This window comes from Mastigoproctus giganteus, chromosome 5 (assembly GCF_048544385.1).
Source record: "Mastigoproctus giganteus isolate SK-2022 chromosome 5, ASM4854438v1, whole genome shotgun sequence".
Classification (NCBI taxonomy): Eukaryota; Metazoa; Arthropoda; class Arachnida; order Uropygi; family Thelyphonidae; genus Mastigoproctus; species Mastigoproctus giganteus.
This window is the reverse complement of record NC_143579.1, coordinates 33468044-33484737: the sequence shown is the minus strand read 5'-3', so window position 1 is coordinate 33484737 and position 16694 is coordinate 33468044. Positions and strand designations below refer to the sequence as shown.

Sequence of the window (16694 nt, the reverse complement as noted above, 5' to 3'; positions counted from 1 at the left end):
GTGTGAAAACACCAGCCACCGAGCCAGCAATCGAACCACTTCCCAGGATACAAACAAGAGAAAAAAACACCAGAAATGCCCGATGTTATTATGGAATGGAACTCTCCTTCGAAGAAGTAGTCTTCCTCCTTCTCCTCCTCTACCATCTACCTGTGCCAGCAACTATCAACCACAAAGGTAAAGTTATACTGTATATTTTTATATTATATATTTTTGCCACACATAAATCCATAAAAAAGTCAAAAAACAATATGTTTCTGGGGCGGGCGAACGGATTAATTGGATTTGCATTAATTTCAATGGGAAAAATTGTTTCAGTTCGCGAACGGAGTCAAAGAACAAATTAAGTTTGTGACCCGAGGTACCACTGTACTTTGCATTTGTCAAAGTTAAACTTCAGTTGCCACTTCTTAGCCCATCTGCCCAAATTTTCTAGATCCTGTTGCAGTAGCACACTGCCATTACTGTCATTAATAACCCTGCCAACCTTTGTATCATCTGCAAACTTCAACGCTAAGCCTGATATACCTTCATCAATATCATTGATAAATATACAAAACAACAGTGGATCCAAAACCAAACCCTGTGGGACTCCACTAATAACATTAATCCACAAAGAGCAGCACCCATTGATTACCACCCTCTGTCTTCTCCCACTGAACCATCCTTTTATCCATTGTAGCAACTTACCCTTAATACCATTCTGCTCCAATTTGTACTATAGTCTTCCATGCACAACAGTGTCAAAAGCTTTCCTGAAATCCAAATATATGATATCAAAATTATTTTTTCATCCAGTTCCTTTTTAACCACAACATAATATCCTATCAAATTTGTCAGACAAGACTTTCCCTTAACCCATGCTGTGTCTGAATTATTGCTGCAGTCTTGTCTATATGATCCTGCAATGCATCTTTAACCAATGACTCCATTATTTTACCCGGAACAGAAGTTAAACTAACTGGTCTGTAATTACTCGTGTCACTTCCATATCCCCCCTTCGTGAATTGGATCCCCCTTTGTGAATTGGGGATACATTTGGACATCTCCAGTCCGTGGGGGACCTCCCCTGAGTCCAAGGATGCTCTCATAATTATGGCTAAGGGTTTGTTTAGTTACTTTGCCGCCTCCTTTAATATAACTGGATAGATCCCATCCAATCCACCCCACTTTTTTATTATAAATATTTTATTGATCATTCACAGATTTTCATAATTTCTGGAAGACAAGATACAATGGATTTATGATAACTAAAGTAAGAGATGTATACTTGCGAGTGCAACGTAACTAAATGTCTCTGTAAAATAGCACCGAATGATGTACCGATTTTGTAGCTGAAGCAACATACGCAGATGGACACCTAACAATGGAATGTAATGAAAATGCAAGACGAAAAAAGAAATTGTTGACAAATATTTGTATTGTTGCAATCATACTATTCAAAAATTCTAAAAAGTTAGAACTCCAGACACTGTCGTATCTTATCATCGTAAGGCAGGCATGAGGACCAGGTTTTTGTTTTTTATTTTTTTTTTCAGATAGACTTAGGAACGTTTTACACATTCACTTATATGCATGGTTAAGGGGGTAATAAGCTGCATCTGACCATCACCCTAAATCCACCCCTAACTCGAGATATCATACTGGTCACGAAAAATGCATCACGCATTCTAATCATTCTACTAGTAGTGCGAGCATGTGAAGCGCCTCTAGTGGAAGCCGTGGATGATGCCACTTCCGTGCCCGATCAAATTTACTCGGTAGAAAGTCAGAAAAACTGTGAGCCCATTGTTAAAATATTTGCAGCTCACCACTGTCTGTATGTGATACTGCATAACCCATTTTGTGATAAATGCCCATTTCCATCAGCAGTGTTTGCAAGAAGAAATAAGGGAAGTCAACTCTATTAACTAGTTAAGTTAATAGAGCTTAAATAGTAAATCATAATCTTAAGATAAATATCTGACTTTTTTTCTGCTATCATCTGTTCTATTAACTCTTTCCTGAATTATCAGAATATAATTATCACAATCCTTCTAAAGAGCACAATTTTGTCCTGGTGGTACTTTATGGAATGATCTTTTTGTCATTCCTTTCTGCATTGTCTCACTATTGTCGATTCTAAATTTCAATTCTGAACAATTATCTGTTTTCTAGCTACAGATCTTCAAATTGACTTCAAATTGACAAACTGAGCTACAGATCTTCAAATTGACATAATTTAATTATAACCATCCTGTACATGTAATGTAGTGTTACCTATTATCCAACTTAATTCTTACAATTACATAAAGTTTTGAATATTACCTTAAATTCTTTTTTGTGTGTTTTTGTTCCTTTCTTTGATGGAGTTCTATTTTCAGGTCCTAAAAATAATAATTTAAAATAGTTACAAAGTAACAGTAATTAGTACCACTGGATGGAATTACTATTTGATATTATACATAAAACTGCAAATGTGAAGCTGTTATGAAACAAATTTTATCAATAACTCCACAAGTTGACAAATAACAATCCTATAGGGCAAAAAAAAAAAAAAAAAAAACGTATGCAGAATGTTATATCAAAAGCAGTTCTTTCAATCAAGCAAAACAAGTAACCAATTAAAACAATTGTACTGAAATTTATTTATCCTTTGAATTAACCTCATTCTGATGTACAAATTATCAACTTGGTCATATGAACATTTTTGAAAATATCAAGGCAATACCATCTCTGAAATGGAAGAACCAGCAACTTTTACACAGGGATAGCAAACTACCTCTATAGGCAATCACATACTATCTTAACTGTAAGAAACTGTGGGGACTACACAATTACAATTTCTGATGTGTTCAAGGGCATACTGTGATACCAGTATATGTCATGGAAACAGGAACATAGCAATGCATTTGAGAAAAATAGGTTTTTAAAACTAGTTAGCTGCTCACAGGTGCATATAAACTGCCTGGCCACTTTATTAGGATCACGAGCTAATAGCATGTTGAACTACCGTTGGCTCGACCACTGCTCTGAAACAAGGTGGCATGGAGTATACAAGGTGATGAGGAATGCAATGAGGAATATGGAGCCATTTGTACAATAAAACTTTCCTCAATTCCTGGAATGATGGGGGCAGAGGATTGTGCTAATGAACATGCCTTTTCATCTCATAGATGCTGAATGGGACCGAGAACTTTTCAAGATTTGATTTTCCCACTTTAGTACAATTAAGTGTATCTCATTTCTGGTGAGCGATGATATTGCTATTCGGCTAATTTTCAATCCCCCAACTCTTATGTGTGGTTCTCAAGCTCAGGCAAAAACTTATGCCTGTCCTGTCCTGTCCTCATGGCATATTGGTTCTTGAGCATCTCCATAATGTAAGATTTTCCTTTTCAAGTCTTGTACCAACTTTTCACTAATGCTGAATTTTCTTCCAGCAGCAGCACAGTTATTTGATTTTTTGGAAAATTCCACACTACACATTTAACACCAGGTTTGTGTTTCGTCCTTTTCACAGTAGGAGCAATGACAACAATGAGAAATGAGAAATCCACTACCAATATTGCAAAGAAATACACTTTTGAATGAGATGGAAGAGTAAAACTACCTTAAACTAAGTGCTAACCTGACTAACATATCACTTTAAAGCAATATTAAAGATCAACAATCTTTACAAAAAGTAAACTTTTGTGGTTGTCATTTTCTTATAGTAAATGCACTTCTGTATATTGAGACACTTATGTAAGAGAGTAGTGCAAAATGTTTACTGTTCAGTGTAACAAAACATCAGAATACATTTAAGAGGAATTGCAGAACCTGTTTAATTAAAAAGTAGACAGTTGTTCTAATGCAGACTTCATTGTAATAAACCACCACTATGTGAGATGCAGAAGATGACTGTTAAAAAAGGAAGTCAACTTATGACGTGAATATGACGAATGACAAATTTAAAGCAAAAAAAAAAAAAAAAAGTTCAATTTATACTGCAACAAATATGGCATTTATCAAATGCTTGTATTTACACAATTTTTTTAATAAAAATAAAATTTTTATAAAAAATTTAATAACCACTTCACTTTTCCAGTTTAGAGAAATGTTAAGAGTGCAAAATTTAAAACTTACATTTGTATACATATTAACGTGTCCTTATCAAATAAATAAATAAAGGAACAAACAGAATAATAAAATAATAATAATAATCAAAGCAAAAAATCGTTTTATATCAATTATAATATGAGAGACAAAAAACAGTGTACAACTGAACATAACAAAGAGGAAGTGCAGCCAGTTGATATGGGTGGACAGTGCAGTGTTGAGCCAGTTTGGTGTAACCTACACACTGGCAAAGCAAAACTGAGAGTAGGAGTGTGTTATAGGCCTAATAACTCGGATGAGTATAGCAAACTGTACACAGAACTAAGAGTGGGCCAGTAAATCAGACTGTCTTATAATGGGGTATTTTAATTTTCCAGATATTGACTGGAACTTGTGGGTTGGTCACTCACAACACTAGCAAGACTTTTGTGGATATATTGGATGTTTTCTACAGCAGCATATTCGAGAGGCAAGGAGAGGGGATAATACTCTTAATTTGATTACCAGCAGTGATTATTCATGCATTAAGAATTTGCAGATAAAGGAACCACTAGGTGGCAGTGATCACAGTGTACTGATTTGGGATTTACTTAAAGATGTAACTACAATCAGGGGTAAAGAGAAGGGATTTTGCTTTTGTAAAGGTGACTACAGTGGTCTGAGACAGTTTTTAAATTCTATATGGTGGACCAACTGATGACTTTACCAAAAGCAAATTCTAAATGGGATGCATTCAAGGAATTAACCTTGGAAGCTACTAGACTTTTCATACCAACTAAGAAACACTGTTTGATGTTTTGACCTAAATGGATGTCATATGAACTAATGAGACGTGTGCCACAAAAGAAAAAAATGCATGGGATACGTATAAATTAGCATTAGCATTAGTAGAGGCATATGATGCAAGAAAGCAAGCTTATTCAGCATCAGCCAAAAAAAAAAAAAAAAAAAAACAACCACTACTAACCTTTTCACCCCTCCGTTCGTTCGAGATACCTGTCCAGCTGAGCCTTAAATTTATTTAGGCTATCAACTTCAACAACAAGCGATGGGAGTCTATTCCACAAACCAACTGCCCGCTGGCTAAAGGCAAATTTCCGCACATCTATCCGACATCCGTCCTTCCTCAATTTGAATTTATGCCCTCTCAGGTGATTATTCTGAGCAAGAGGAAGAATCCCATCGGCATTGAGCATGCTCAAGCCATTCAAAGCCTTATACACCTCTATCAGATCACCTCGCCGATGCCTAGTCTCCAGGCTCTGTAATTTGCAAAACTTAAGCCTTTCTTCGTAAGAGCAACCCTTTGTTCCATTCACTAATCTTGTTGCCCTTCTCTGTACTCGTTCGAGCAGCTCTACATCCTTCTTGAAATGAGGCCTCCAGACCTGTATACAGTACTCAAGGTGTGGCCTGACCAATGCCTTATACAAGGGAATAATCACATCCTTATCCCTGCTAGAAAAATTCCTGTATATCATTGACAAGACACCATGAGCTACTCTTGCAGCTCGTCTGCACTGCTCAGAGAACTTCATATCTGCCTGCACAATTACCCCCAGGTCCTTTTCATTCTCTACCACTGTCAGCGTAGTACCACAGAGTTGATACGTTGATCTGGGGTTACTGTTTCCCATATGTAGTACTTTACATTTGTCAATGTTAAACTTCATTTGCCACCTCTCAGCCCATCTGCTCAACCTTTCCAGATCCTGTTGCAGCAGCATAGTATCAGTAGTGTCCTTAACAACCCTGCCAACCTTGGTATCGTCTGCAAACTTGGACATTAAGCCTGATACACCATCATCAATATCATTTATAAATACAGAAAACAACAATGGACCCAACACTGAACCCTGAGGAACTCCACTAATAACATTAGTCCACGTTGAGCAGTGTCCATTGATTACCACTCTCTGTCTTCTGCCACTCAACCATCCCTTTATCCATAGCAGCAATTTGCCTCCAATGCCACACTTCTCCAATTTGTGCAGCAGTCTTCCATGCGCAACAGTATCAAAAGCCTTTCTAAGATCCAAATATATAATATCAAAGTTATTCCCTGCATCCAGTTCTTTTGTGACTACATCATAGTATCCAATCAAATTGGTCAGACAAGACCTGCCCTTAACAAAACCATGCTGTGTCTGAGCTATAACTGAATTCTTGTCCAGATGATCCTGCAGTGCTTCTTTAACCAGTGCCTCCATTAATTTTCCTGGAACCGAAGTTAAACTAACAGGTCTATAATTACTTGTGTCAGCCTTTGATCCTCCTTTGTGAATTGTGGTTACATTTGCACATCTCCAGTCCATGGGTACCTCCCCTGAGTCCAAAGAAGCTCTCATAATTATGGCTAGGGGTTTGCTTACTTCCTTTGCTGCCTCCTTTAATATAACTGGATAGATCCCATCCACCCCTGGTGCCTTTTTTATGTTTATCGTCAGCAATTTCTCCTCCACTTTCCTCTCAGTTATTAGAAAATAATCTAGCTCACTGCCAATGTTTACTTCACCTACGACATTCCCCTTCCTGAATAACTCCTCATGTGTGAATGTAGATGCAAAATACTCATTTAGATTGTTAGCCACCTGAGCAGGATCCTCAACTGTTGAACCATCAACATCCAGTGGACCAATCTGATTCATCCCTTTCCTTCTTGAGTTTAAATAGGTAAAGAACTCTTTTCTGTTTTTCTTTGCGTCCTTTGCCAAGGATTTCTCATAATTTGCCTTTGCCTGCCTAATCTCCTTTGTGACTTGGTTACAGACCAACTTATATCGATCATAGGCTTCCATGTCACCCATTAATTTGTATGTATCCCATGCATTTTTCTTCTCTGCCATATGTCTCATTAGTTCATCTGACAACCATTTAGGCCTGAACCTTGAACAATATTTCTTGGTTGGTATGTAAAGCCTGGTAGCTTCCAAGATTAGTTCCTTGAATGCTTCCCATTTTGAATTTGCTGTTGGTAACATCATCAGTTGGTCCCACTGTATAGAATTTAAATACTGTCTCAGACCATCATAGTCGCCTTTACGAAAGCAAAAACCCTTCCCTTTGCCTCTGATGGTAGTTACCTCCTTGAGTAAATCCCACTTCAGCACACTGTGATCACTGCCACCCAGTGGTTCCTTTATCTGCAGATTCCTAATGCATGAAGAATCACTACTGATAATCAGATCAAGAGTATTACTCCCTCTAGTTGCCTCCCGAACATGCTGGTGTAGAAAACAATCATCCAATAAATCCACAAAAGCCCTGCTAGTGTGTGAGTGACCAACCCACAAATTCCAGTCAATATCTGGGAAATTAAAATCCCCCATTATAAGACTCTCTGATTTACTGGCCCATTCTATTTCCCTGTACAGTATCTTATTATACTCATCTGAGTCATTAGGCCTATAGCACACTCCTACTCTCAATTTTGATTTACCTATGCTTATGTCACACCAAACTGACTCGACACTGCCCTGTCCATCAATGTCGACTGGCTTCACTTCCTTGGATTTTATGTGTTTTTTAACTAATAGCATAACCCCTCCTCCCCTCCTGTCCTGTCTATCCTTTCTATACACATTGTACTCCCCAAATTCCAGTTCTGCATTCCTTATATCTGTGTGACACCACGTCTCTGATATCCCAACAATATCTGCCTTTGATGTTTTGAGCAATACCTCAAATTCATCAAATTTATTTACTAAACTCCTAGCATTGGTGTACACGCAAGTATACCTGCACTTGTTTCTATTCTTAGCTACCCTAACACAACCCATGTGTTTACTTGTATCACAATGACTTCCAGCAGTCTCTGAAATATCCTGCATCTTGTTTTTCAGGCTTCTGCTCATTCCAATAGAAGCAGTGCAAGAATCTCTTTCACCTCTGCCAGTGGCTACTGTTAATCCATTAGTCTTTGTCTCCCCCCAAGCTAGCAGTTTTCCGACCCACCTAACACTGCCTCAATAGCATCAGCAAATATTCTTGCACCCTTTCTATTTAAGTGTATCCCATCCCTGTAGAAGCAATCTCTCCTGTTAACAAGTACATTCCAGGCTGAAAAAAATTTTACCCCTTGAGCCTTGCACAATCTTTCCAGGGCCGAATTGATCGACAAGGCTCTCATCATATACTCCCTCCTATCGTGTCTGGGCAGAATTGCAGACACTTTCAAATTTAACCCTACTTCACGGCTTTTTTTCAACAGTGACCTGTACTTGTTAAGTAATTCCGCTGGTCTCCTACTCTTAATGTCATTAGTGCCAACGTGTACAACTATATCACCTTTTGTGCCCTTAAAAGATGATATCTGCTCTACAACGTCATCAACCCTTGCCCCTGGCAGACATACCCTGGTCCTGTTCCACCTATCCTTTTTACAAAGCATGTTCCCCGTTTCCCTGACAATAGAGTCACCAACAACTACTAGTTCCTGTGGGACCAGCGCATTCTGCCTTGGGGGCTGCCTCTGTGTTGCAAGATGACCAAGTGCAAGCTCTGGCGTTGATGTGGGCAGCTGAGAGCTTGATGGGCCCCTCAATTTATTTCCTTCGAGGGCATCCACCCTGTCCTTCAAGGTCTCATATAGGTCCATAACAACGCCGAGTTGTCGCCTAATTTCCTTGCACTCCTTGCATCGTGCACACACAAAGACATCCCCCATGGCAGTATCATGTCCCGTACCCGATTGCTCCGCAAACATCAATCAAACAGTGCATCTTAAAAGGCTGTGATTCAGAGGGCAACTGCCCCCCTCAGTTCTCCCCTGAGTCACAGCACTCCCATTAGCTTGAGCCTTTTGCTTTGCTGCTCTGGTCAGAGTCATGATTTCGATTTAAATGTCAGTAAAATTACAATTTCAGAACAAAATTAAAACCTTAAACTGGTATCTTAACACAGTTATAACGCTATATTTATTTTTCAGTATCGAGTGTTATCTACGAGTTCCCTTTATATAACTTCCGTATCAAGTATATATTAATTATTTGTTACGTTTGTACTCTAAGTCGTTATATATATATAGTTAAAAGAACAATTTAATTGACAATGAAGTTTAACAAGATTAATAGATCTACTGATTAATTGACAATATTATATTATGCACTATACTATATAAAGCTAATGCTATCGAATTCCGGATATGCTGTATCGCGTTTCAGTAACGAGTGTTATCTACGAAGTCCCTTTATATAACTTCCGTATCAAGTTATGTAGTAATTATTTATTTTTACTAATTATTTATGTTCCGTAACCTAAGTGGGACATAAATAATTAGTATATGTATAGTTAAAAGTACAATTTAATTGCCAATGAAGTTCGACAAGATTAATAGATTTACTGATTAATTTTCACGTAACAATGGCGGCTGTTTATGAACGGTAAACACGTGTATTTGATACCCTTTCCGATACTAAGTAATACCTACAATCTCTATCTAAGTTACTTTAACTTTAAGTACCGTAAATAGGAATATAAAGCTACTCTAGAAATAAGTTAATATGTCAATTTAAACTAATAAAGCAGAAAATAAATCAGAAAAAACTTCTTTGTTCCAGTAGCGGCAGAAAGGCACGTCCGCATAGGAAACTCTCGTCCTCAACTCCTCAATATGCTAGTTATGCCTCCTATTAACAGGTGAACAGAAGCCTATGGTAGATAGACATATCAATAGGCTGGTCTGTAATCAAGTCACAAAGGATGTTAAGCAGACAAAGGCAGATTATGAGAAATCATTGGAAAAGGATGCAAAGAAAAACAGCAAAGAGTTCTTTACTTACGTTAACTCTAGATTTGATTTTTTTTTTTTTTTTTTTTTGGGGCGCAAAAACAGCAAGGTTATAGTGCGCCATGGAAAGATTAAAATTCAAAAAAGATAAGACTGGTTACTTTTAAAAAGGTTACTCCGTCGAAAGGTGCATATATATATATACAGACATATCAATAAATAAAATCAGTACAATGATAAAAGCAAATTGTATATTTCATATGAGTGTATATATATTGATCGATTTTAAAAATTTAAAAACTGCTGACACATTTGTCATTGTCATTTAAAATCTGACTGAGTGTATATGGCTCAGTCAGACAGGTAAAAGCCGTAAAACGAGCATTTCTAAAACTGGTACAATCACATAAAATATGCTGAACGGATAAAATGGTGTCGCATTGCTCGCATATAGGAGGGTCATCAGCCCTCAGCAAAAAAGGAGTGTGTCACATGACAGTGTCCTATGTGCAGCCGAGCAAGAACAACTTCCTCTTTGCGATCTCTGCATAAGCTGGACCGCCAGGGATGGATCACAGGCTTAATCTGACATAGTTTGTTTGTAGTAACCAGGCGATGCCACGAATCTTGCCACTGAGATTGTAAGTTACTACAGATCACTTGCCTGTAGTCTGTATAGGGTACTAACAGGTCAAGATTATCCGTCAGGTCTGCCGATTTGGCTGGGAATCCAGCAGAAGCGGATATCAAATCCACTTGCATAGAGGCTGTATATTATCTGCTGAATTCGGGACAGGGTTGGATGATTAGTGTATGACACCGCTGATAAAGCCTGTAGTGCACTCACTGAATCAGCATATATAATACACCATTGGTATCGGTGTTTTCTTATGTGATCTAGAGCTAACTCTATGGCATGCAGCTCTGCAGTGTAAATGCTGCAGTCAAGGGGTATCTACTCTGATATGGTATTATCTGGAAAAACAGCAGCAGATCCCACATACGATTCTGACTTCGAGCCATCTGTGTAAACTGGCAAGAAGTTAGAATGTTCTGCATGGTGTTGTGAATAGAGCTGAAGGTAGACAGAAGACGGAGTATTAGACTTTGTTGCAATCTTCAGCGAGAAGTCACATGCTGGTGTTTGCGCATGCCAGGGTGGAGGGGGCTGCGATGGTGATCGAGCAACCTTGTCTACCGAGATGTTAAGCTCATTGAGTAACTCTTGAACACGAATGCCGAATGGGCGATTGGCGGTCTGTTGTGTGTTATAAAGATTTTCCCATTGTGGCTCAAAAACAGATGTCCACGTGGGATGGTCTGGCAGGGACTTCAGCTTGAAGGCATATTGTAGAGACAACTGCATTCGTCGAAGCGACAAGGATGGTTCATTTGCTTCAAGCATACAGACTTTGGATAGGAGAAGTTCTAAATGCACCGGTAGCAATACAAATGGCTTGATGATGGTTGGGGTCAAACCAACAAACAGCGCTATTTCTGGCAGATGAATACACCTGAGACCTATAATCTAATTTTGAGAATATTAGTGCATGGTATAAAGGGAGTAGAGTGCATCGGTCTGTGCCTCAAGAGGTAGAAGAGAGAGAGCGGAGAATGTTAAGCCCTCTCATGCACTTTGTGCATAGGTGACGAATATGTTGGACATATGTTGGCTTTTTGTCAAAAATGAGTCCCAGGAATTTCATCTCTGATACAACTGGAATGGTGCTTTGTCCAAGTCGTAATTCAGGCTCAGGGTGGAGGTTACGTTTGCGACAAAAATGGATGCAAATGGTCTTCTCCGGTGAGAACCTGAAACCATTGGCTGTGGCCCAGGAGTTAAGACGGTCAATAGCTTGTTGCAGTTGTCTCTCAATAACCCTCATATTGCACGATTGAGAAAATATGCTGAAGTCATCGACGTAGAGTGCACTGTTTATAGTTGGAGGAAATTGTTCGGAAATAGAGTTTATTTTAATGGCAAAAAGCGTGACACTTAAGACATATCCTTGTGGTATGCCCTCCTCTTGGCAAAAAGACCAGGAAACGGCAGATCTTACACGAACTTGGAAATAATGGCAGGATAAAAAATTTTTAATAAAAATGGGAAGGTGACCTTTAGACCGAGGTTGTAAAGGTCTTTTAAAATATCAAATCTCCAAGTTGTGTCATACGCTTTTTTCATGTCAAAGAAGATGGATACCAACTGTTCTCTTTTTAGGAAAGCATCTCGGATAGATGTTTACAGTCTAATTAAGTGGTCCAGTGTGGACCTGTTTCTTCAGAAGCCGCACTGAAAGTGGGAGAGAAGGTGGTTCGATTCTAAATACCATAAGAGACGAGCATTGACCATTCTCTCCAATATTTTGCACAGACAGCTGGTCAGAGCAATAGGACGATAGTTTTTAGGACATTTAGGATCCTTTCCTGGCTTGGCAAAAGCAAGAATAGTTGCCTTGTGCCAGGTATCTGGAAAATGCTCTTCAAGAAAGATTCTGTTGTACAGGAAGAGCAGACGGTCTATGGATTCTGGTGAAAGATGTTTGATCATTTCATAATGGATGTTGTCTGGTCCAGCAGCAGTAGCCTTTGTATGGGCAAGTGCTGTTTTCAGCTCATGGATAGTAAATGGCCCATTATATGGGTGGGAACCCTTCAATGTCAATTTAAGGGCCTGTTTTTCAGTGTTGTGTTTTAAGATCAGAAACTCTGGGGAGTAAGATGATGTTGCAGAGATGTTATAAAATGTTTCCCTAAGAGAATTGGCTATTGCAGTAGAGTCTGCAATAGTACATCCATTATATTCAAGGACCGATGAAGGGTGTGCTGTGTATTTTCCCTTCATTTTCCGGATTTTTTCCCAGACCACCTTAGTGCTGGTCGTCTGGGTAACGGATGATGTGAAACGGATCCATGATTTCTTTTGACTCTGACGGCGGATGTAGCGTGCTTTGGCTTGTGCACGTTTAAAGGCTAATAGGTCGACCATGGTAGGATATCGTCGAAATATCCCCAGAGCTTTGTTTTGAGCCTTTTTGGCTGCTGTGCATTCTGGATTCCACCATGTTTTTGGAAAGGGAGGAAACCATGTGGATGTTTTTGGAATTGTAGTTACAGCTGCATGGACAGTATTTTCTGTTATGTACGTAACTGGATCATTGATAGGCTCCTGACTGACTACAGAGTTGTCAAACTTTGCCAGGTGTTGAAAGGCACTCCACTCAGCCTGATCAAACTTCCACCGTGGTAACTTGACAGGAAGACAAGGTCTCCCAGTAATTAAGGTGGTTATCACGGGGAAGTGATCACTTCCCTACAGGTTCCCCTCTACCTCCCAAGTAAGTGAAGGGAGAAGAGAAGGCAAGCTGATAGAAAGATCAATGGCAGAAAACGTACAGGTAGGCATGTGGAAAAAGGTGTTTGTACCCACATTACGAAGGGAGAGGTCGTTGTCAATGAGCATACGCTCTATGACTCATCCCCTTCTATTAATGCTAGCACTACCCCACAGGGTGTTATGTCCATTAAAGTCCCCAAGAAGTAAGAAAGGGGGAGGCAACTGCATTACGAGATCATCAAGGTCTTTCTGGCAGATGTCAGTACCAGGTGGCAAATATATAGATCAAACAGTTAGTAAAACCCCACTGTTATTCGAGTTGCTACTGCCTCTATGCTGGTAGTAAGTCACAGATGCTGAAAAGGGGTATGGTTGCCCACAAGGATTGCAACCCCTCCATGAGCAGGGCCATTCCCAATTCTATCCTTGTGAATGATAGTAACGTTATGTATCCTGGGGGTCATCATTTGCCCTTAGGTAAGTCTCCTGTATGCAAAAGCAAGATGGTTTGTGCTTTTGCAGGAGTGCCTTGATGTCTTCTGCATTTTGTCGGAATCCACAACAATTCCATTGTAGGAATTTAGCCATTATTTTGGCTTGGTGGTTCCTTCAGGCGGCTTCCGAGGTGCTGAGGGCTTATTTTTGTCAGTCTTAGATTTATCCTTTCTGGGGAAGTATGGACGCTGCCTCATGTCCAAATCCTCTTCAGGAAAGAGTTCCAAGACTGTTTCTTCATGTACCTCTTCTCCTCAACATCCATTTTTTCCTGAGAACTAAGATGTACGTCAGATTTCTTATTCTTTTCTCCAGAAACTTGTTTTCTAACTGGTGGGGCATTAAGAGGTACAGATATTGGAGTGGCAGCTGATTGGTCCTTTTGTGCAGGTTTTATTGAACTTAGCAGGTAGTGAGCAATAGGAGTGAATGACTCCTTTGGTGGTATGGTCATTTCGGTCTGAGTTCCGACGGAACATCTCCCTGCTACCATCTGAGCATAGGTTGATTTTTATTTGTATTTAAAGGTTTCACCGTTTTCCTTGCCTCTTGATATGTTCAGCTTTGCCTTAAGTCGTTGAATTTCTTTTTCTTGTTTCCACCTCTGGAATGCCCTTGAGTAGGCCAGATGTTCTTCTTGGCAGTTAATGCAGGTTGGTTTTGCAGCTGAACATGATGTTGTTTCGTGGTCCTTTACCCCACACCGAGCGCATACAAGGGTTCCACGACAAGATATCTGTGAATGTCCGTATTTCTCGCACTTGAAGCATTAGCAACTAAGGCCATATTGCTCCGGGATATGCAGTGGTCATTCCCTGACCTTTCCGCATTCTCCGTATTTGGTGGTGACGGGCTCGAACCCTGGTCTGATCAAGAAGCGTGTGCTACGCACTGCTGCTCCTTCCCACCTGGCTACGGAGGCACCGCAAGCACGCACTTGAAGCAATGTAACGGATTTGGGACATACGGATGCACTGAGCAGTTAATATAGCCAGCTTTGATTTCATGAGGAAAAGTTGGAGAATTGAATGTTAAGATAATATTTCTAATGGGAACTAATTTCCAATCCCTACGCATGGAACTATGTTTAACAGCTGTTACTCCCTGTGGTTTTAACTCTGAACAGATTTCCTCTTCAGTCACATCCATCAGATCCCATTCCACGATGACACAACAGGATGAGTTCAGTGTCTTGTAGGGGGTTATAGTGACAGGCATTCCCCCGATAGATGTAGCACGTAGGAGCTGTTCTGAGTGTATACACTTCTGGTTTCTACAAGTATGTCACCCAAACGAAGCCTGTTTGACAGAATTAGGAGAGCCTGCCAACCCTTCCAAACCCTTCTGGATAAAGAAGGGTGACATTTTTCCTATAGGTTTCTCACTAGTTGAGTGAATTATCAGAAACCGAGGTGTTGGACCTGATATAACCTCCTTTTTCTGTCTTTTTGCAGGTGACGTTCTCTTGGTCTACGGTCAAATTTTCAGTTAGGGACCGGGGTTGGGACCCCAGAAGAAATTAGTTTATCAGGATTCTGGAAGCCTCATTTTAGGAAGGATGTAGAGCTGCTGGAATGAGTACTGAGAAGGGCAACAAGATTAGTGAATGGAACAAAGGTTTGCTCTTATGAAAAAAGGCTTAAGTTTATGCAAATTACAGTGTCTGGAGAATAGGTACCTGCAAGGTGATCTTATTGAAGTATATAAGGCCTTGAATGGTTTGAGCAAGCTCAATGCTGGTGGGATTCCTCCTCTTGCCTAGATTAATTGCATGAGAAGACAAATTCAAATTGAGGAAAGACAATTATAAAATAGATGTGCAGAAATTTGCCTTTAGCCAGTGGTGGTTGATTTCCGGAACAAACTTCCATCTGTCATTGTAGAAAGGGACAGCTTAAATAAATTCAAAGCAGAAGTACACAAACATTTGGAGCAAATGAATGGGTGAAATGGGAAGGTTTTTTTTTTTTCCTTTTTGGCTGATGCTGTATAAGCTTGCTTTCTTGCATCATATGCCTCTAATAATGCTAATGCTAATGCTAACCATTTTCTGTATGAGACACCTCCACCACACAACAGTCAATGCACCAAGTGCTGTTTACAAAATGCTAAAGGTGAAACTCGCAAACTGAAGCAAAAGGAAAATATAGTGAACAGTCATGTGGGTTTTGGAACAGCCAGGTTTTTTTTCTTAAAAAAAAAAATAAATAAATGTGTTTGACTACATTTAGGTCAGAAAAAAAAATTTTAATTTTTAATCATTAATTTTCAATTAATGCACAACAGTTATTTTTGAGGGGCAGGTCCTGGGTAGCAGGTGCAGGTTTAATAAAAAAATACACAGAATATCTCTTTTTAAATGTCAAATTATGTCTAATATTAAATTATTCATCAAGGTATGCAAATGATATATTGATTATTAGTGACAAGTCCACCATACCACAAGTACTGACATAATTCCTCTCAGCATCGATTAAAATGTACTTTAGACGAAGAAAATGTTTCATTATGAATTTTTTAAACTTCAGTGTATTAAAACAGAATTTGGTTCTAGACACATTTTCAAGAAATGTACTCATAATGGAATGCATCCACATTTCCACTATCTTCACCCCCTCAGTATTAAGAAGTCTGTTAATTACACAAATATATAATGCAATGAAATATTTTACTTATGCTGGTGACTAAGCAGTGAGTTAGACTATATTATACTGGTTTTAAAAGAAAGAAGTTACCAAGTAACTTTAACAGATAATGTTAATTCTGAGATCAGACAAATTTGATATTCCCTTGCTAAGTAATAAACAAAAAAGAAAGAATTGTTACAGATAAATAAATTTGAGCTCCTGGTTGTTGTTGTTGTGCATAAGCTACTTTGGCGATAATGCACCAATTCATTTATTGTATAATTAGATGAGAAATTCTCATAACGTCAGAAAAGGCTGATATCAGAGAAGATTAAAACTCCAATTTGCTTCAGAAAGTTGAAAAATTCAGAAATATTTGTGTTGTCACCAATGATATTCTCTAGAGTTATTGGTTTCTGGAGGTTAA

General features: G+C 39.0%; 1 protein-coding gene across 3 annotated transcripts in view; it reads right to left on the bottom strand.

The window, feature by feature from the left end:
- The window catches only part of Dis3l2 (Dis3 like 3'-5' exoribonuclease 2), a 440068-nt gene that overhangs the window by 362539 nt on the left and 60835 nt on the right, over nucleotides 1–16694 (bottom strand). For all 3 annotated transcript variants that reach the window (XM_090373977.1, XM_090373976.1, XM_090373978.1), the window contains exon 4: nucleotides 2308–2366. In XM_090373977.1, the coding sequence (XP_090230103.1) occupies nucleotides 2308–2366 (59 nt within the window). The remainder of the gene's footprint in view (nucleotides 1–2307; nucleotides 2367–16694) is intronic.